At 38.4% G+C, this 21,919-nt stretch overlaps 2 protein-coding genes across 2 annotated transcripts; one reads left to right on the top strand and one right to left on the bottom strand.

The window, feature by feature from the left end:
- The first annotated feature begins 4,810 nt into the window (after positions 1-4,810).
- On the top strand, positions 4,811-8,657 carry LOC136447660 (uncharacterized). Its single transcript, XM_066446701.1, has 3 exons — positions 4,811-5,473; positions 7,465-7,648; positions 8,449-8,657. The coding sequence occupies exons 1-3, from the start codon at positions 4,811-4,813 to the stop codon at positions 8,655-8,657; spliced, it is 1,056 nt and encodes a 351-aa protein (XP_066302798.1).
- Positions 8,658-12,054: 3,397 nt separating this feature from the next.
- Positions 12,055-15,932, bottom strand: LOC136447659 (WW domain binding protein VOPP1-like). The gene is made up of 4 exons (XM_066446700.1): positions 15,925-15,932; positions 15,688-15,768; positions 14,078-14,229; positions 12,055-12,576 (listed from the first exon to the last, which is right to left on the bottom strand). The coding sequence occupies exons 1-4, from the start codon at positions 15,930-15,932 to the stop codon at positions 12,275-12,277; spliced, it is 543 nt and encodes a 180-aa protein (XP_066302797.1). The 3' UTR covers positions 12,055-12,274.
- Positions 15,933-21,919: the final 5,987 nt, after the last annotated feature.

The raw sequence follows: 21,919 nt of genomic DNA, 5'->3' as shown, positions 1-21,919 counted from the left end.
GTATGTAAGGGTCTAAAAAGCACGTACTAAAACGTCATACCTACAGTTCAAAACAGTGATACTATTATTTCGACTTCCTGAATTTCAAGTGTTGTGCACGTTCAAACGTTTGATACAACGTCATTTCTGGATTTGAGGGAAGGAAATAAGCTTCTAGTGCTGACATCCCGAAGTGTAGCGAATGTCGAGTGTTTAACATTGATAAAAGTGTCATATCCAAACGGCCAAAACAGTGCTATTTTTTCAACTTTCCCCTCACGTATATAATGCAGGGTACTGAGAGGGTGTTTGCGTATATAACGTTACATTATTCTAGTAAATAGGTCTATAGATGACGCAGAAAATTAATCATAATGTAGCCTAAAACACGGGCTTTTGCAAGGGCCCACACAGGCCAGCTCTTCGGCCCAAGGGTTAACATGCCCCCTACGGAAATTTCGCATCAGCCCCCTGAAATATAGCCAAAATCACCGGGTGGTCTTAGTTGGCCAGGCGGGGATAGAAGCTTGTAGTGCCGAGGAACCCCAGCCTACAGCCCTTGGAGAGAGACGTGACCTGGTTACAAATACAAGAATGTTAAATAGAAAGCTGCTTTCTCACAAAAAACCTACTATTAAACCGTAGGTAACTTTGTTACAGCACCAGAGCTTTTGTGCTATAGAAACCGCATTGAGACCCCACAGCTTCATCAAATACCGCTGTTGGTTTTGGTAACCCAACAACGGTTCGGGACCGGTTGGCCTGGACGTTTAGTGTTATTGTTAGCAAACACTGCCACTGTGATACCATAAATCTTAAGAATTACACCAGGCCATGACTTACCTAACAGGGAATCTTACTGGCGAAGGTAAAAAATACAGCTGGGTGTATTAGAATTATCATTTTTTTAAAGGAATGAGACAATTAGAGATGGCAGACTTCACCCTTTATTTACCCATTTTGCTGCGTGGCCCCTCCATACGGACAACAAGCAAAATAGCCCCAAATATTTTAGCCAATGTATAGCAGGGTATCGCAAGAACACTCACACACACAGATACACTCACACAGAGAGAAAGAGAGAGAGAGAGAAAGAGAGAGAAAGAGAAAGAGAGAGACGGACAGACAGACAGACAGACAGACAGACAAAGATAGACCGACCTAGCTACAGTAATTCATTGAAGGGAATTGTGCTTATTGTGCGGTTTTCGCGAAGATATCGCACACATACCAACAGACCAATGCGTATTCGAAGGTTAACCCTGACACAATGCTGCTACTCACTCATTCGACTGTGTTTATGTCTTTGATTTGCCTGATTTGACCAGAAAGCCTGGAAATAATTGTCATTAAAGGTGCAATGGTACAACTTTTTTTTTAAATACACTCAGTGTTATCTTTTATTATCATGGTAAAAATACATCTGAAGCAAATCATTGTGTGCAAGTTAAACAGGACATTTCATTTGTCATAATTAGTGTGATGACACTCAAGGTATACCGGTAACGTTTTACACCCACAAATTAGATATTTAATTTCCTTGGTGAATGAAAAAGACCATTGGACACGTTTCTTGACTGTGTATTGATTTGTCCTACTCTAAAAGCCTCTTCGTTAGTGTTTTTTGTTCACAAGTACCCATGGTCCTTTGTTCCGGTAGACTTTTCAAGTACATCCGGGTCAATTGGCCAGGTCACCTGTCAAGTGAAGAGCCAATTCCAGTCTATTAACCAGAATTTACTAGGAAAACAACGTCGGTAGAATAGTCCAAAACTCTAATTCTCAACAGAACATTGCAGTTTTGATTCATAAAATGATAAAATGGTTTGAAACTTAATCTATATATATCATATAAGGAAAAAGTAGTAGCAAACTGCACCATTGAATAATCCGAAAAGTTAATAATATGAAAATGTATCAAACTCAAGGTTTGTTAGGAATCTCGACATTTTGAGCCGATCCCTGTAGACAGTTGAAAAGAGTATTTACATGCTGTTTTGGAAACAAAAGTCCTAACAGCGAGTTCGAGGCTGGTGCTTTATTGTTTTCCTTCCAAAATAGTAACATTTGAACCAGTTTAAGGGAGACACGCTAAATCCGCGACCCTTTAGTAACTTCAAGGTACATCCCTTTACAAATTTGTCGACGTTTTTGAAGTGCACTTGTTTGTGGCTTTGCCGCAGGGGATGTCAAATGTTAGGACACGTGAGAGTCGTTGTGCGGAATAAGAGTCGATATCGACATTTGATACTTGAAAATAAAACCACGTCCGCGTAGGTTGGGTAGTTTTTATGTCCATCAGAATGCTGCTAGAACGACGGATTGAGTTCAAACGGATATCAAGTCAGCGATGAATCCAGAAAACAAGGTGGGTGACTACAACTATCATTGACAGAACGTGATTTTTTTTTTAAAACTTATTTCATTTCGAGCGTGCTTAGAAAAATACACAATGGTGTCGTACTCAAACGATAGGCATATATTACCTCCCAGCACTGGACAGAACATAAGGCAGAACATGTATAAAAGTGATATACATTGATTTTGAAGAGTAGGAACATCCAACGCAGAAGAAATCGAGGAAACGACAGATACTTCTGCTGACTTATACAAGTTCACAGATAATTCGGTGTTGTGCGGTACTTTAATGCAATGCATGGGCTTGTATTGCTGATGTGTATAATGTATTTTGAATGCTGCATTGACTCTTAGAGTTTTTGACAAGGGTACTCGCTCTTAAACAACATAAAGATGTCAAAATACAGTTGTGATGGAGCCTGAGGTAAGGTTGACTTGTCTGAAGAGATGAGAGGCGGCACGATACCTTTGCAGGATTTGCCCGTCTTCCCAGAAGGGTGGTCTCGAAGGAGATGCCCGCACCCTTTGCATGTGCGTTTACTCTTTTTCGGTGACATCGTCTTGTAGCTGCAGAATGGATTGCTGAGCGTGGCTGCGTGCGTGCTTCTCAGCGCAGAGTGTGTTACTGTCACCCGACGTCTGCTATATATAAGACATTGAGACAATTCCTTGTCGCTGACTAATCCTTACAATCTACTGAGTCAGGGTAAATTGAGGATATTCCCCGCTGAGACGTCCGGTGGCCATCTGACCAGGGTGCGCTATCACCCACGCCTTGGTTTCTCAGAAGCCGAGGTCAGGAGTTCAAAACTTAAATGAACCATATCCATTTTCACTTAAATATATTTTAATGAAAACGTTCATATTATAACAGTTACAATACATGCAGTGACGTTTGATAAATGCTGTACGAATGAGATTTTAACATTTTCAATAACAAGGTGGTGATGATGATAATAAGGAAGATGGTGTTGATCAATAGGATGATATATGATATCAAATCAATAAGTCAATATAAGATCAATATCAGTTCATTCCATATAGCAAACCTTCAATGCCCGAACTCTGTTGATACGTAAATTCAGTGCAAGTTAGAATTGATCATTGAAATAGAGCTAAGCAATTCTGGTTAAAAAGACAGAAACATAAAGATAGATAAATAATTTGGTTTATTTGTTTATTAAAAGGTTTCTTTTTAGATATTTTCATATATAGAGGATGATCTAGACACCACAGAGATATATAAAAAGATAAGAAGTTGGTTCATTTGTTTGTTAAAAATAGTGTTTTTTTGCAGATCTTTTCATCAATAGAGGCTGATCTGGACTCCACTCTTGTTAAACATATTCTGCAAGAGAATTCAAAGAAAGATGGCGTCTTGCCTCAATTGCACAGTAAGATTGGAGTAGACTGGGTCAAAGAGACGTCGTCAAACACTACTTCTATCAAGTTAAAAGGAGACTTCAAGCAGATACAAGAGGCGCATGGGTTTCTCTCAAACGTTGCAAATGGTAAGAGTATAGATCATGCAATTTCTAAACATGGTGCTTCCTCTGAAGACAAAAGCGACTCTAAAAGTATCAAAGATAAGAAAGAAAGTGTAGCAATGAAGAAAGATGCAATAAAAACTTCAGAAGTGAAAAAGGATACGAAAGTAGAGAAGGATAAAAATGCAGCCAAAAGTTCCGATAAGAAAGAGGCCAAAGCATCCAAAAGTGGCAAAGACAAGAAAGATAAAGACAAAGTTAAAACAAAAGATGGGGTAGAAAAAGATACAGCTACAACCAAAAGTTCTGTCAAAAAGGATACAAAAGTAGCGAAAGTTGAAGAAGACAGCACTGAGAAAAAACCTGAGGTCACAACAAAGAAAAAAGAAGACACAGAAAAGGACAAAACTACAACTAAAGATTCTGAAGCAAAAGACACTAAAGTGAAAGAAAAGTTTCAAGACAGCAAAGAGGATAAAGCTACAACCAAAACGTCTGAAATTGAAGATACTAAATCTATAGAAATAGATCGAAAGAAGACTCCTGGCTTAAAGTTGCCTCAGCTGGTTGTAGAACAAGACGAAAAACGCTCAAAAAGTCCCCTTGTCAAAGAAGTCAACCTAGTCTTGCAACCGACCAAGAAACTTCCCAGAAGGGACCCCATGAAAAAGGAAATGAATCTCGTCTTGAAATATGACAAAGACTCGACGAAAAATTCAAGACCAACAGAAACAGAAGTTACAGTCGAACCTGATATTATGATATACGTGGCAAATGCATGCAGAAGTAAACTAGAAAGAATAGAGAAAAATCACAGAGTCTTATTGTTTTGGGAAGACGGCAGTGACACAGTTTCTTTTCGCCCCAACATCCCCATCCATGCACACGACGTCAACATAAAAAAGAGCATAGACGCATTCAAAGCATTGTACGATGAAGCGTCAACAGAACTAACATGTAGTAAAATAGACAGACTACAACACGGCATGACAGTGGCAGCGGCAAAGAAAGAGTGCGAGAAACTACAAGAGATGTTCCCAGCAGTCTACATCAAAGAGATCAGAGGGAATATCTATCTGTATGGCAAGGTACACGATGTGGAAGAAGTGAGAGCGTTTCTTTCGAGAAACCATGGAGGCTTTCGAAGAACGAACCGGGTTATCGGAAGAAGGCAGTCTCAAAATGCAGGCAGCAGTAGTGACAGGCTAGAGGACTTCAAGAGCTTGGACATGGGTCAAATTCCAGGTAGCTTTGGCTTTCCAAGACACACCGTACGACCTGAAGTTGAGAAAAGCAGGTACAAGTTCCCTTTAAGACGGGAGGCCCCAATAAGTATGAACAAACACACAACGGCTCGATTCTCAAGAAATAAGGAGCCAGAACACAATCTTAAAGGCGTTGTGTCTTGTAGACAGATAGGACTCTCCCACAGAATGTATTTCGAAATCCTGACGTCATTGGACACCAAGATTAGCATCTATCAGGGTGACGTCATCAAAGAGTGCGTTGACGTCATCGTGAATGAGACCAATGATAGACTGAAGCTGTCCGGGGAGCTGTCCTGGGCGCTTGCGCAGTACGGGGGACATGATATCGAGGCTGATTGCAGACGATACGTCGCGACTCACGGGAGACTGACAGCAACACAGGTGACGTCATATATGTACATCTCTTTATAGTGACGGGCGACGCTATAGACTTTCAGTCACCAGCTATCAGTGGATAGGACTAAGGGCGCGTTAGAATTAAATCGTTTCTTTCAGACTTTCGATGTAGAATGTGTCACATTTTGACTTCCATCATAGACAGCAGAAAAGTAAGAAGATCCTTCAAAAAGGCCCAACCCATTCCTTTAGTTTATGGTAGTACCAATATTTTTTCAGCTAAAATTTTTAGAGCCGACATCAATTGCGGATAAAATTAGATGGTTTTCATATGGGAGAAGGTGTCAATAAGCGAAGGATAGATTAAGGTATGAACCCCCTAGCGGCCTTCGTTAGCTCTGCATCCTAACTTCTAATTTTGAAACATTATGGACATATAGTCCAGACAATTGTGTCAGATAGTTGGCTCGTTAATCAGATTGTCTAGTAATCTAACTTCCAATTTCATACTTCATGTTTGATCACCAACTTTTATTTCTAAATTCAAAGGTGCAAATTATCAAAAAGACCTATCGAACGAAATAGTTGAAAAATAACCGGTCGGTCATTGACCTCTTTATCGATTTATATAACTATCCTGTACCAACGACACCATATCTGAACTTGACATAGAGGACACAAGAGCACAAAACAATGAAACCATTGATTCCGAAAGAGTCTCAAGAGCTGACTTTTTACTTGAGTGGTAAAATAGTCAATCGTCAATTGAATTGTGTGCCATTAGGACTATTCCATTTTTGAAACATTAAGAGCATTTTCATAAGAATTTACTGCCTTTGAGAGGAAACTGCATGTACCGTTGGACCACGTTCTCGAAAAAAATGGCTTTTTTCTTACTGTATGTGTTCTAAGAAAAGCCTTTCAACATTTAAAGCGTTGTTTCTTAGTACAACTTACAAAGATTAGTCACATTATACACTTAAGTGGGCTTATGAATAATAAATCTCATTGGCTGACGTCAATACATTTCAAAAGGTGCTTGATGACGTCAGAAGTGTAAATCATTAACACTTCAGAGAGCAGGGGTGGCCATATAATAGTGGTACTGATTATCCCATACCATATCTAGGTTTGCATATCAAAGTCATATATTAAGTGGGCAACGTATGGTTCTGACAAAAAGGTACTTGTACAACAATTGCTAAAATGGAAAAGCCATAAAGTACAGCATTAATATTTCTCTTGGCCGTACCTGGGTAATGATTTCGTTTTGATGTATTTGGAAGTGCAGAATGGTGTATATGATGACCATTTTCCTTTTGGCAAAAATGATTGGGAACCGCGTTTTAAGTTGTAAGATGTATCCATAATATTGTAACCAACTTCTAATAGTGTCAAGTGAAGAGATTATATGCAAATGAAAGTCCTACCATGGAACGGAATGGAATGCAACTGTGTCCTGATTTGCATAATCAGCATCATATTTATGTCAATCTCCACCTAACTTTAATAGCTACTTGTCAAACACCTTGACAATCTATCAATCCCTCATTCAGTTATCTTCTTCCAAAATCTCAAGCAAAAAGGCCCCTGCAGTTTCCAAATAGCTGATAGGGGGTCCAAACCACGATTCTGTACAACAGAATACCTTGTTATGCTTACCTTCACGGAAGGGAAATGTATGTTGTTTTTGCTACGTTTCTTCTTCTTTTTATTCTTCTTCTCAGAACAAATAAGGCTAGTGTCCTGGATCAAACAGCTGTTACCATGGTTACTAGTATAGTAGCAGACACCCTGTGACGTTCGATTACATTTATCATATGTAGCAGGTGGCAGGACAGAGCTAGAAGGGCTGGTCAGATATACATCCATTGGTTTGAGTAAAGTAGTTTGTTAGGCTAGACCATGTGAATGTAAGCACTACGTATTTGCTTGCAAATGTTAACGTTACCTTTCTAGTTCAAAGTCCTAGTCAAAATTCTAAGACCCAGAACGCGGAAATTATGATTGCTCTAAAAAGATCGTTCTTCCACCAGGTTGTGCCCACCTCAGCAGGACAGCTCCCCAGTAAACATATCCTACACGCCGTGGTTCCCCACTGGGTGTCCGCCCAGCCCAGGCAGAGCAAGATGCTCCTCTACAAGACCTACGAGAACATCTTCAAGTGTGCTGCCATTAAGATGCGCGTCACGTCTATAGCACTGTCTCTACAAACCTCAGGTTCGTTAATCTATATGAATATGTCCGTCAATAATTTAATCAGGTTGGCGAATGACTGAATAGCAAGGTTCTTTTATTCACAACCAAGTATTTTACAAGAGCTGACGTTTCGATGACTGTCTGCCATCTAGCTCTATCAGGGCAATATAAATATGTTTTGGATAGGTTTTGTTATGAATAATACATAACTCAATCTTAAAGTGAACTGTCTCTAGTACGTGCTTTGGTATATATGAAAAAAATCTAAACTTTCATGTTCCGTATACAAAGTTTTTTTCGATACTTTGATATCCACATTTGCATGCACTAAGTTTTCATTCGATGAAAATGCATTAGAAAAATGACTTACGAAATGTTTAACATTCGCTATAGCTACCTTGTTCAAGACAAGAATATTATGACCGGATAGAAGGGATATAATACATTACGTTTAGCTAACGTTACCATCTGTTTTGTTGTGTCTCCTTCCGGTACTGTTTTTTTTGTTGTTGTAAAAACCAGTTCAAATAGACATCATAGAACATCCACGCATGTTTGTTCGATCGTTGTGACGTTCGAGCAGTTGTTCAACAAGGCATGCTTAGTTTGAACAATGTTTCTTTGTTTATTTTCCCAGGTGATTACATTGCCTAAACGTAGTTTTTAATGTGCCTAGGGCTCAACATCAATTCAAAGTTACAACAAAAGTAACAAAAAGGTTACACAAATTACTAAATCATATAAAACCAAAATAACATATACTGTACACATCCGGATGTTTTTATGACGCGATGACTTTACTTGTATTTTCTGTCTTTAAGGTTCGACCGGGATACCGAAAGACGTGTACGCGGAGACGATGTTCCAGGCAGTGGTGTCGTTCCTCAAGACGTACGGACCTCTCCTTAGAGACATCCGGATGGTGAACCCCTCCCATCGCACAGTCAGCACCTTCATAGACGCCTTCAAGACTAAGATGCCGCTGGTCAACTTCGTCGCAGAGTCACGCAGGGTAGAAAAGTGGCATTAAACGTTGATATGGTATATGATATGATATGATATGATAGCATATGAATGATTTGGTGACCAAAAAATACCAACCATACATTGCACTATCTTTTTATCGATGTATTTTTTTACAATTTATCACGACACATTCGAATTTTTTAATTGAAAAAAATATATATGGTACGCCTTGACTTCTTGTCAGCCCCCCAAAACGATTATAAAGCGTTCGGATATGGTATCGACCGGTCAGCAAAATGGGAAACGACCGTTTGAAATGGCGACAACCGTTTGAAATGGCGTCGACTCTTTAAAATGGCGACGACTGTTTCAAATGGCGACGACCGTTTACGAAAGGAAAGCCCCTAAGTTATTCGGTAGGGCATCGGTTTGGAAAATCCTGTTAGTCAGTTAAGTCAAAGTAACAAGTCCAATTTTATACCTGAAGCATGTTTGCTAATTTTGAGGGTTAATACTCGTAAATAATAAGTGAGGTATTTTTGCTGCTGTCACCATTCCGCAATATATAGCTTTAGCTTTAACAATGCATTCTAAAATACCGTACGTTTTTTAAAGTCAATTTTTTGATTATTCAGTAAGCAGATGCCAGATTTATTTCTTCTTTTGACAGAAAGTGTAGACAAGTCATTGACAAAGGATACTTCTTTTTAGACACTTAGATACAACTTTATTCACATATATACTTTGGCCCGCTTTTTTCCATCTTTGAACGATAGCGTTATACATGTAGCTTATACACTGAGGCACATTTTAATATCCGGTATCCTTTCATACAAACATACAACTGTTAAGTCATACATGATATGTCTATAGAGTTTGTACATTTTTCCTTTAAATATATATGTTAACTACCGTATGTTATAATGTTGAAAAATGGTAAGCACATTCAATACAAACAGTTGACTGTACGAACAGTTTTAAGGGGCAAACAAATGAAGGATTGTTGAGGGGTGTGTGTTAAAAATGGCGTCATTTGTGTCTGTGACGTTTTTTGTGCAATTTATTTTCAAGATCGATCTGTAAATATTAAATTTGAAATCTTAACTCCACTCCTCTACAATCCTTCCTTGTCCGTTTTTGGTTACTGTACAATAACTCTTTTATTTCCGTTCTCATTTCTAGCATGGCCTTTGTACATTTTACCTCACAGTATTCACAGCATTACCTTCCTCTACCGCTAGGGGTCGCTCATGACTGGCAAACCAGTCTAAGCAGCCAGTTACAAGCGCCCCCTAGCGAGATAGGTATGATCAACAACAGACATCAACTACATGTTGTATTATGATATTGTAACAGGCAAGAATAGAATTCTTGGAATAAAATAGATAAAGATCTTTGTCTGTCTGTTGGTTTTTTCATGAATGATAAACAATATTTCCGCAAAAACAAATATTGATAGTTGTGGTGGCATTAACTCACTAGATATAACTAAAAATAAATAATGAGCATGATCAAATAAGATAAAAGATATACAATATATCATATCAATAAGATCTAATAGATTTTGACACTTTTACAGCTGTTAAAAACCACAGTGGCACTCAACTCAGCTACTAACATTACAATTGATCCAAAATATCTAATTTTTCTCCTGGTCCTGAAGAATATCAACTACAAACACATGTACAAATACAAAAAAACACTATCTCATATTCACAGCAAAACACTAGCTGTATTACAAACTTTTCCGACCTCTAAACAGGATAGAATAAAAATATGCCAAGACCTAAAATGTATAATACAGAATCATGTATCATATTGAAAACTGTTATTCTTCAAATTTTCATGGTGGTTTTATGTTTGCAGTTTTGGCAGTGAGCGCTTCACTACAAACTTAAATAACTTTTGACATCTACTTTGATAAAGTACTTTAGAAAAGCAACATTAGCCTTTTAAGTTATATAGTATTCTCCTGTTGTAAAATTTATTGTTCTGTTAATGATATGCAGGGTACAGAAAACCAAAGAGAATTGACAAATCAGTTATCTACATGCCAAGTGCATTCAAAAGGTAACATTACCAATAGGAATTGGGTGTACAAACGTACAGTTTGTTGTAGCATGCAGAGTATGGTACATATTTTGGAATTATCAAAATATATTTCAAATACAATGTAGCTTATATAAAGGGAGTAGTTTAACATTCTCCCTGCTGCCTAACTCTGTAACCAATAGGAAATTGGGTGTCAAATGGCTACTTCAGAGTGCTAAAGGTTAGAATTTTTCATCATTGTATTTCCTACATGGTTAGACTTTCCTGTGCCATTAAGGTGTTCATCTTGGTACCAAAACATAATTTTCCGCACCGACTATCTGATGCCACTACCGTCAGCACTCCTCTTAAGAAGAGATTGTCAGATATGTATGTCCTTTTTATTTATTAATCTAACAATTTGTTTACTTAGCTAAAATGATTCCAATTCCTTTGATGAAATATCGTCTCAAATGTTATAATTTTTGAAAGTTTCCTAATCAGTAATTTGATAAGAATCAGGTCTTGAGATAATCTAATATTGGAACTTTTGGCATGAACAAGGTTTAGCAGAAAAATATCTTCTAATGGTTTCTCAAAAGGTATTACAGAAAAGGTGGGACAATCTATAACTATTAACCATCTTGGAAAAAGATGAAGTCAGATCATATGCAAGATCTAATTGATATGTATCATGTGAAATTCTATTATTTTTTATCCTTAATTCTTGTCAAGTTAACTTTTTAAAACTATTTCTGCTCTTAGCTAACCACTCCCTAAGGTAAGAATCGCAAGGTACATGTACTTTGAGAAAAAAAAAATGTTCAGACAAGTAAAATACAGTTGGTAGTTTGGCACAGGGTCATAGCTTTGTCAAATTGTACTGTTTTAACCTTCTCCCTGCTGCCTTACACTGTAACCCATAGATAATGGGGTGCCAAACAGCTACTTCAGTGTGCTAAAGGTTAATGTGGCTTATGACTGAGGTTGTTTGATGGCCAGGTTTGACTGTACAGCTATTCAAAATCATACTACAGTCAAACCTGTCTATACTATAGTGATCACTCAATGGTCTTTAAGAAAATGGTCAAAGTTAGACAGGTGGTCACTATAATTAAGATTCTTAGTGCTTGAGGCAATGGAAAATAATCTAAGGGACCACCAAAAATGGCCACAAATGCCAGAGGGCCCTTATGTAGAGATGTTCACCAGTACAAAATTGACTTATAATATTTACTAACATAATACCACCAGGGTACATAATTCCACCACCCTGAAAATATACGTCCAAACAGATCTCCAACCCAACGTCCCAAGTATACTGTACTCCTGTATATCTAAACTGTGCATACCTAGGGGGTGCTGCACTACAGATCTCTCAAACCCACTGTCTTTGAATGTGGCGGATTTATGTTACCCAACGGGTTAATGTTCATGCAGGTCAAACAAGATTTTGAATGCTTAAGTCAATGGAAAAATGGTCTAAAGGACCACAAAAAGTGGTCACGATGGCCAGGTGGTCCTTATGTAGAGGTGGCCACCGATACAGGTTTGACTGTATATATATGTGGCAAGAGCCTTAATGACTTAAGCAGTGTCAAAGGAACTGATGTACCGACAGAAAGTTTAATGAAAACCTGTGGCTTAGATTCACCCTGACAGGATAGTGGTAGTAGTGGCAGCAGGGCCTGAAATGCTTGAACTGCAGTTCTCATTCACCACTCCAGGGGGCGCCGGTGGCAGGTTACCATTAGCAGCCTGTGGGCCTATCACTGCCTGGGTGTAAGGAGGGGGAGGGCCATTGGGTGGGGGCATGGGGTAGGGATAGGGGTACGGTCCGGTGTGCGTGATGGTGTACTTGATGGGGTAGACGGGGACGTTCGGCGCGGCGTTCGTTGGTACGGATCGTGATGTGACAGCGACTGCTCTAGGAGCACAGTAACTGCTGTCACCTACAGAGATTGGAGTAAAGTAATTTGAAAACGGGTTTTACTGAAATATTTGGGGCTAATCCTAGCAAAGCTACAATAGTGACGAAATAACTCAGTTGGGTTAAGGCGGCCCAGGAAGTATTATTCTGTACATATATGATAATACTCTGTAACTATCGATAGCCTTGTCGCACCACGATGAAACTTCACACAGTTTTAGAACTACTTAAAACACATAGAATAAAGTTGACTTAAGTTTTTCTACTGCTAGATTTTGGGTCAGAAATACACATTTTGGTTTTAAAAAACGTGTATTTTATGGATTTATGCGCGCAGGCGGTAACATCACCTTTCATCATAATATTTTGCAAGGAAAGAGCTAACCCCATACAAATTATTTTTGTCCGAGGCTATTTTGTTTAAAATGACGATAACATTGTCAGAAACATCAGAAACAGCTATTTTGGAGTCATCTTTTATTGAAAATTCGCCCCAGTTAAAAATAGATAAAATCTATGCAAAATAGCCTCGGACAATTTTGATAAGAAAGCGATAATAAGTTACATTTGATTACTCAAAAGCTGAATTCTGTTGTTTTGAGCTGCGCGTAATTGCGTAAAAGTCATAACCCAAATCCCACACAAGCAGCTCGTTGTCTCCCGCGTAATCCAACACCTGTGACGTAACGGCCGTTCCATTCGAACACCATATCGAACATATAGGACTTCCCATTCTATTTGGAACACCTCCGTCAAAACAGCGCTAGTAGGACTCGGCTCGGCTCATGCAACATTTTTGGAGGAGACAACTTCCAAATCATTTGATTGAAACATTTAGAATGTAATACAATCCGAATCCTAGCCTATAAAACAATTTTGTACTTATACGTACACCTGAGATGATATATATGATTGTGTTGTGTAATAGACCTTGTGCTCCCCGAAATGCTCCGTAGTGGAACATTTCGAACCGTGTTCGAGTTCGGCCGCGCCGCTGACCAGGCACGCGGCCGAACTCGAACACGAATTTTCGAGCCTGGGCTGCCTTAACCCAACAGAGAAATACCGTACAGTACTGATTTGATACTGGCAGTTACATGCCGGTTATAGTACTTATTCAGTGTGTAACAGTTAACTGTACTCATTACTGTTAAACTGCCATTTGTTGGACTGGTCTGTACTGTATTGTTCTCCAAGAATTCTTATACTGTAAGTTAACATCCTGTAGATACAGTACTGTTACAGTAATAGTATTACTGATATAATGTTGTAATGTGACTGTTGAATTCAATTCTATAATCCTAGTAATATTGACTGATACTATAACATTCTGCTGCAGTACCACAGAAAAAATGATAGGGGGCCCAAATCTAATCATTTTTAGCTACCCTCAATTCCTACTTACGTATCAACTTGAAAACAATCCATTCGGGCATTCTTGAGTTACCGTGTTTATAGACACACAAACACTGCCAAAAACATAACCTTCTTTGCAAAGGTAAAAGTTACAGAATTAGACTTACTGGGTAGCTCCTCCATGGTGTGAGTGGTGCGTGCGACGAAGCCATTCTGTCCCTGCCTCTCTATGGTTGTGACGATGCGCTGCTGGTAGTACCGGCGCCGGTACCAGAACCCACCGCTGGAGCACAGGATGATTCCCATCAGGACTATCAGCCTGGAGGGGAAACAGTCTAACAATCAGTGTGTGCAGATGGTGTTCAGTACAAGTGACTGATGTGTTTGTGCAGATGATGTTTAGTATTGGGAACAGAATGAGTGAGATTCATTTGCCTGTTTGTGTGCATGATTGTTCAGCAAAGTGAACAGGCATGTTTACCTGTGTGGATCATGCTTAGCACAGGGGGCAGGTGTGTTTTCCTCTATGCGTCTTTGGTGTTCAGCACTGGGACAGGTCTGTTTGTTTTTGTTTGTGGATGGTGTTCCACACCGGGGAAATGTGTTGACCTGACTGGTGTTCAGCACAAGAAACAAGTATATTCATTTATGTATGGATGGTGTTTAGCACCAAGGACAGGTTTTCTTACAGGTTTGTGGATGGTGTTCAGCACCAGGGACAGGTATGTTTGTGTGTGGATGGTGTTTAGCACCAGGGACAGGTATGTTTGTGTGTGGATGGTGTTTAGCACCAGCACCAGGGACAGGTTTTGTTTGTGTGTGCACAGTGTTGAGAACCAGGGACAGGTCTATTTGCCTGTGTGTGGATGGTGTTCAGCACCAAGGACTGGTTTGTCTGTGTGTAAATGGTCTTGATAATCAGGAACAGGTGCATTTACCTGTGTTTGAATGGTCTCCGCACCAAGTACAGGTGTGTTTGCCTGTGTTTGGATGGTGCTCAGCACCAAGGACAGGTGCATCTGTGTGCAAATCTTATTCAACACCAGGACAGGAGTGTTGGTTTGTGTACCTGTGTGTGGATGGTGATCAGCACCAGGGACAGAAGTCTTTGTGTGGATGGTTTTAAGCACCAGGGGCAGGTATGTTTGTGTATGGATGGTGTTCAGCACTAGGACAGGTGTGTTCATCTGTGGATGATGTTTAACACCAGGGACTGGTATATTCACCTGTACGCCATATGACCTGTATGAGTTTATACGGTGTTTGGCACCAAGGACAGGTATATTTACCTGTGTGTGAATGGTGTTCAGCACCAAGGACAATCATATTTTCCTGTGTGAGGATAGCATTTAGCACCAGGGACAGTGTGTGTATGTTCAACGTCAGGGACAGGTGTATTCACCTGTGTGTGGGTGGTGTTCAGCACCAAGGATAGGTGTATTTGTGGATGGGTCGAGTTCAGCACCAGGGACAGGCATACATACCTGTGTGTGGATGGTGTTCAACACCAATGACATCTGTGTTTACCTGTATGTGGATGGTATTGAGCACCAGAGACAGTTGTGTTTGTGTGTGGATGGTGTTCAGCACCAAGGAAATGTGTCTTTGTGTGTAAATGAAGTAGATATGATACCCTTAAGAAGCATTAGAATCTTGAATATGATACCCTTAACCTTTAACAAACACTTTGATAGCTGTTTGTCTCCCAATACTCTATTATTTACAGAGTTAGGCAGCAGAGAGAAGGTTAAGCACCATGTAAAAAGTCTGTACTCACCAGAAGTACCATAGTGAGTAGAACGCCCCAGCAGTGTTCATACAGCACTTGTTACCACAGCAGTACTCCCCTGGATGACAACTGGAATAGATACAGAATCAGCATTATTTTAACCTATTACACTTTATAGCAAATCATTTGCTTCTTTACATTCATTCATTTATTCCTTCCTTCCTTCCTTCATTTATCCATGCATCCCACTTAATAATCTCTTCATTCATTCATTGTCTCACTCACCCACTCATTCATCCACTCACTCACTCACTCACTCACTCACTCACTCACTCATTCACTCTACTTATTCTATCTAATATTCATGTACTTACTCTATGCTGAAACCCAATTTTGGGAAAGAGGAAGAGGAAAAAGCCAAACAGTATAACTTCAGAAATATACATATGTAAGGCATGTCTAATGTTGAACTACATTCAATTTGTTATAAAATTACATAGCATTTAACAGATACATACAGGTACATAATATGGACACAATATAATAACAGAATACTAATATTGTACAGTAATTCATGCAGATAGAGCTAAGAGAGAACAGTAGCTGACATATAGAAATAACATGACTTACTTGAAGTACTGTCCTTCCCCATTACTGTAGTCAGAGTAGCAGTATCGCCCGTGGACCTGTTATAGTGAGAATATCAAAGTGTGTTAATTTGTATTCTAACATCACCTCTTACAAAAGTATAGTGCAGGAACAACTGACCTCCATTAACATTAATCCGCCGGGTTACATAAATCGGCCACTTTGAAAAATAAAATCTCTAGTGAAGCACCCCAGATATGCACAGTTTAGATAATATATAGAATTGCATTATACTGGGGGATGTTGGGTTGGAGATCTGTTTGAAGCAAGGAGGTTTGAATCCATTTTATTCATACCTCCTTGGTTGAGATGACTGTATATTATTGAAGGTGGTGGAATTATGTATGTACCCTGGTGGATTTATGTTAGTAGATGTTACATTACATTAAATATCATAGTCTATTTTAGTTTGAAAAATATCAATATACTGTGTAATGTAAGTCATCAAAAACAACACGTGTCCAACAATAACACAACGGTAAAATTCTAAATGTGTAGAATTAAAGGAACTAAACAGTAATTTTTGGCAAACTGACATTTAGAAGGACAGGATCTCTGCCTTTTGGTAACAGATATGATTAATAACATATCTGTATTCATCCTCCCACGACCATAGGTGTTTTAAAGCGTCACGTATCCCCTATAACCTTTAAATAATGATCATAATCACCTTCGTTGTAAGGCATCCCCTAGGGACTGAATCTCCCCTAACAGATAATTACTGTACATCTTCTCGTGTTGAGTTGATAGAGAAAACTGTGAATTCATTTATGTTTGCAAGGGACTTAATTTCGTGGGAAAAGAAGTTTTTTTACAGTGTTTTAAGTACACTGTGGATACAATGCTGTAGTATAGTGGTAATACAATGGAAAATTTTAATGCACATTGGCAGTGATATGTTTTTGCAGATTAAAAAAATTAAGATAACACCACCGCATATTTTTTTAGCTTTACAGTACATATATATGGATGTGTGTTAGCAACATTAGACTAAACTAGTTTTTAAAAATTGCACATTCAAATTGTTATGTTTTTGCAGCATTTTGCAGAGGTCATTCAAAAAAAATGTTAAAGCAACACCACCGCAAATATTTGAAGCTTTACAGTATATGGATGTGTGTTAGCAACATTAGACTAAACTAGTTTTTAAAAATTGCACATTCAAATTGTTATGTTTTTGCAGCATTTTGCAGAGGTCATTCAAAAAAAAAGTTAAAGCAACACCACTGCAAACATTTGAAGCTGTACAGTACAAAAAATTATGAAAAATAGAAATGAAAAAGAATCAGGCATCCAATGCTAAGCCCAGGACCCAGAAAGTCAACATGTCTCCATACCTGGCTGATTGACATTTCAAACATTGAACATTCAATGTTTAATGCAGTATAAAGTGGGGGAAATTGCAATGACCTGAAAGGCAAGGACTTTCTTACCCTGTTGATGCCAAAATGTGACTATTTTCTTGTTAATTCATATCCTGGATAATCATTGGTAACGTTACATGTCATCTTTTGTTCTTATTAACATTAAATCACACAAAAATGGACCTTCAAATGGAAAAAAAGTAATCAATCTAGTGTTGCCCTTTTGTAAATGCAAATTATGATCTCATAAATTATGAATATGGATCAATTTGGATTAAAATTGATCAGGATTATCTCCTGTGTCTCAATGGGATTAATCCCTAATTTTGAGGGTAAGGTGACCCAATGTCATACAGGTTGTCTTTTATGATTTGAGATTTTCCAGGTATCAGACATTTATGTTTTGATTGACACATTCATGTGCATATTTCATAACACAGGTTGACAAAAGTATTATGTCTTAAGATCATTTTTGAAATTCTAAAAAGAAAAGCATTATCCTTCTTGACAGTGATGCAGCATGTATGGTACTTTTTTCAGACTTGATTTTATTCAATAAACAAAAAGTGACCCATCCTTATTTTTATTTTTTAAAACTCCTTTCTTCATGCTATACTTAACATGATAATGTATTTTCCTTACAAAACACTTTCAATATGGCGTCGTGTGGCGCAACTGAAGAACACGCGGCTGTCAAACAATGGGTCCCGGGATCTAATCCCAGGTGTGCCCAGAGACATGTCCGAACTTGCGCCCCGACGTTGTGCCCTTGGGAAAGGCACTTAACACGACTTTCCTTACTTCACTCAGGTGTAAATGAGTACCTAGCTCATCTAGGGTTAGGGACGTCCCTCGGATAGGACGTTAAATGGAGGTCCCGTGTTTGGGGAGAGCAACACCCCGCGCACGTTAAAGAACCCACCACACCTTTCGAAAAAGAGTAGGGGCATGCCCCGGTGTGCGATGGTTGAAATCTTACAGTCCGGTCTGGGATGACATCTTGAAAAGGTGATAGTTCACCTGTTATGTCAATCCTTCCACAAAATGTGGTAAATCAAAATAAATAAATAAATAAATAAATAAATAAATATACTATACATTTTCTAAGGGCTAACCTTCAAAATATAAGTTCATGTGTTTTGTTTTATACATATACCAGCTAGGACATCAATGTCATCATTAAAATAGTCTAAACATTCGGCAATTTTCACCAATAATATCAAGTCAAGAAGTTATCCAAAATTTTTAATGTAAACCAAAGACCTAAAAATGCAGACAACTGAAATCATGGTACATAAACTATTTTCAGAAATAGCAAACAGGAACGTTTGCCACGTTTCATTATTTCCTAATATGGCAAAACAAAGCATAATGTAAAACAGTCACTACATGACAAGCATTTTCAAACACCAACATTTGTCTGCTAAATCACTAAAAACAAAACATTCCCAAATTAACGAGGGAGTGTAGCAAACCCTGACCTCCATTAATATTAATCCGTCGGGTTACATAAATCCGCCACTCTGGAAAACAACACCCCCCAGGTATGCACAGTTTAGATATACAGGAGTGCATTATACTTGGGGATGTTGGGTTGTTTGGACGTATCTTTTTAGGGTGGCGGGATTATGTACCCTGATGAAATTATATGTTAGTAGATGTTAACAATTCAGTGTTTTTGTGTTTCAAAAAAATTTGGGAAACCTTTCGCATGAGACAAACATGAAACAGAATGATGATAAGCCCGATTTGCTCATATCATAAACGCTGTATGATGTAGAATTAATATTAATGATCTAACGGGTTCTAGGAAATGCAATATGTCTGATCAAAACAACGTCACGTAAATTCCCTGAAAAGGCCAGAGGCAATATGTCTCACAAAAACAACAATACATTCGCGGGGAAAACCCCCAAAAGCGCCTCTTTCTCCCAATAAGACGACGCTAGCCTTCAAGATGGACAAATATGATAATATTTACACAGAATTTAAAATCTTTACCTCCGAAAAACCTGCTGCGATGATCGCAATTACGAGAAGGCCTGCCGTCGCCATGTTTTTCTTGCTTCTGCTTCCGAAAACATCAATTGAAAAACAACCAATCAGAATGCAGAACTGGGGGATGAGAAGCCATCTTCGTCACGTTGCCATGGCACTAAATATTATCTTGTATTCCGTGAGCCGCCGCTTTGGCTTTAGAACGACGCCTAAAAACGTTTTGCACGTAATACATGTACTAATAATGATAGCATTTTCTGTGGCGTTACAAGACATAAATATCGTTTATTAAATCCGACCTTGATATTTTGTTTCATGTTTCTGCGGTGTAATCTAATGTTAGGTGCCCATAATAATATTTTCTAATATATGTCTCATGATTTCGTATTAGCGGTAAACCGGTGACGACGCTGTAAGAAATATAATAATCATATCAATCGCATTAAGCCTTCTAAGCCATTTTACCGCGAGCGCTAATTATGCTGTATATGGTATTTCCTGGTCGCACGCAATAGGCGTTGTTTAATTTCTTATACAGTACAAAATATTACTTGTTATATGAAAAGCCATAGTTTACGAAGAAAAAAACACTCAGTAGAATTGCACACCGACTTAAATCGCAGTCACATACGATTATTTTTTTTGCACGAATTTTAGCAAGGATTTGATAGAGCCAACAAAGATTTACAAAATTTCTTACAAGACAGTCGGAATTTCTTAAATAATTATAAAACACATCCACACGATAGTCTTGATAATATGTTGTCATAACCTCGTCGTACGACGCATGTGTTATTATAACATTTCCCAAATTTGCTGTGATATAAAATTCGTTACCCTTTACAATATTCAAAATATGAATCTCATTACGTTAGGAGGGGGTCGCCTCCCACGCAACCTGTAATTCCATTCGCCCAAGCAGTAATACACACGCATCTGTCACGAAACTTATCTCCAAGCAGATGTTGGGGTGATCGCTGTGTTTTCCTACAGTTAGGCCATGTCGATTTGATTATATGTATGATATCCTCTGGGAATCCCAAAAACTGATGCGAGCGTGCGAATAAAAGATGTATTCGGAAAAATTGCCTTATTCATGAAATCTACGTGGTCAGGAAGGTTGAACAAAACTAAACACACTGAGAATGGTGTACCGAAATATCGATTTCTGTTCTTTCAAAACGTCTTTGAGTTTGGAATCTACTTTGGCTTTCTACGACATTGGTATCGGTTTTCCGTCTTTTTTTCGTTCTAATTTACATATTTTTAAAAATAATCTTGCAGCTGCTTTTAATTATTTACAGTAGGGCCGAAAACGTTTTTTTAGGGAAACGGACGAAAATTGATGCGTCATCCACATAATCTAATCAACATGGATTTAGGGCGTCTGAGGGTGAAGGACGACCAGGGAATCCTGAATGACGGAAAATACTGCGATCTTTCACCTTCTATATCTGCTTGGAAATCAGCCCAAACCTAGAGGTTTACTCTAGCTCCATATTCCGACACTAAGGGCTTCTGAGGGTATACGACTGATAGAAACGCATAGAAAACAGTCAGAATACACTGCGATCTTTCACCTACAACATCTGATGGGCTTTCAACCCAAACCTAGCGATGTTAACCACAGCTACTTTATGCTGACAAAATAACAAATCTTTCAGCACCAGGGTCAGAGGTTATCTGGCTCAGACTGGAGCTTACACGTGGTTTATTTGACTTTGGAGAAAGGGTGAGCGTATAGTTACCACAGACTAAACAATGGGAACTTGTCCTAGCCAAAGATAGCAGTAATGCTTTAGCATGTTATATTTCACAACAAATCTCTGGTTTGTATATCATTGTGTTTTAACAGTTTCTAGTTCTTCTAAACATTCATTTATGTTACAAGATGTTAGTAAGATAGTAGATGTTTCTGACAGCAAAACAATCTTTTGATTTGTATATTCAACAATCTCAGGAAGGCATTAATAGATTTTAGTTTCTTTTTTTTAATATTCTTTAAGTAAATGTGCTGTACATATACAATCTCTGTGTGATCACTGACAGTATTTATATAGTCATGATAATCTCTAATAATTCTATTTTCAAACTTCTGTTCAACTGATGTCAGGCATTGTCAACAAATTCATAGAAAATGCTTACACAATCACAGAAATTATTGTAAAACATGAAGTTATTTTGTTTCTTAAAACAGACAGATTCTTGAAGTAGAAAAGTGACAACAAAATACAGTGTTGGACGGCAATGTTAGTGTTGAGTGTGCAAGA

The sequence above is a fragment of the Branchiostoma lanceolatum genome, chromosome 13, assembly GCF_035083965.1.
Source record: "Branchiostoma lanceolatum isolate klBraLanc5 chromosome 13, klBraLanc5.hap2, whole genome shotgun sequence".
Classification (NCBI taxonomy): Eukaryota; Metazoa; Chordata; class Leptocardii; order Amphioxiformes; family Branchiostomatidae; genus Branchiostoma; species Branchiostoma lanceolatum.
This window is presented reverse-complemented; position numbering and strand designations above follow the sequence as displayed.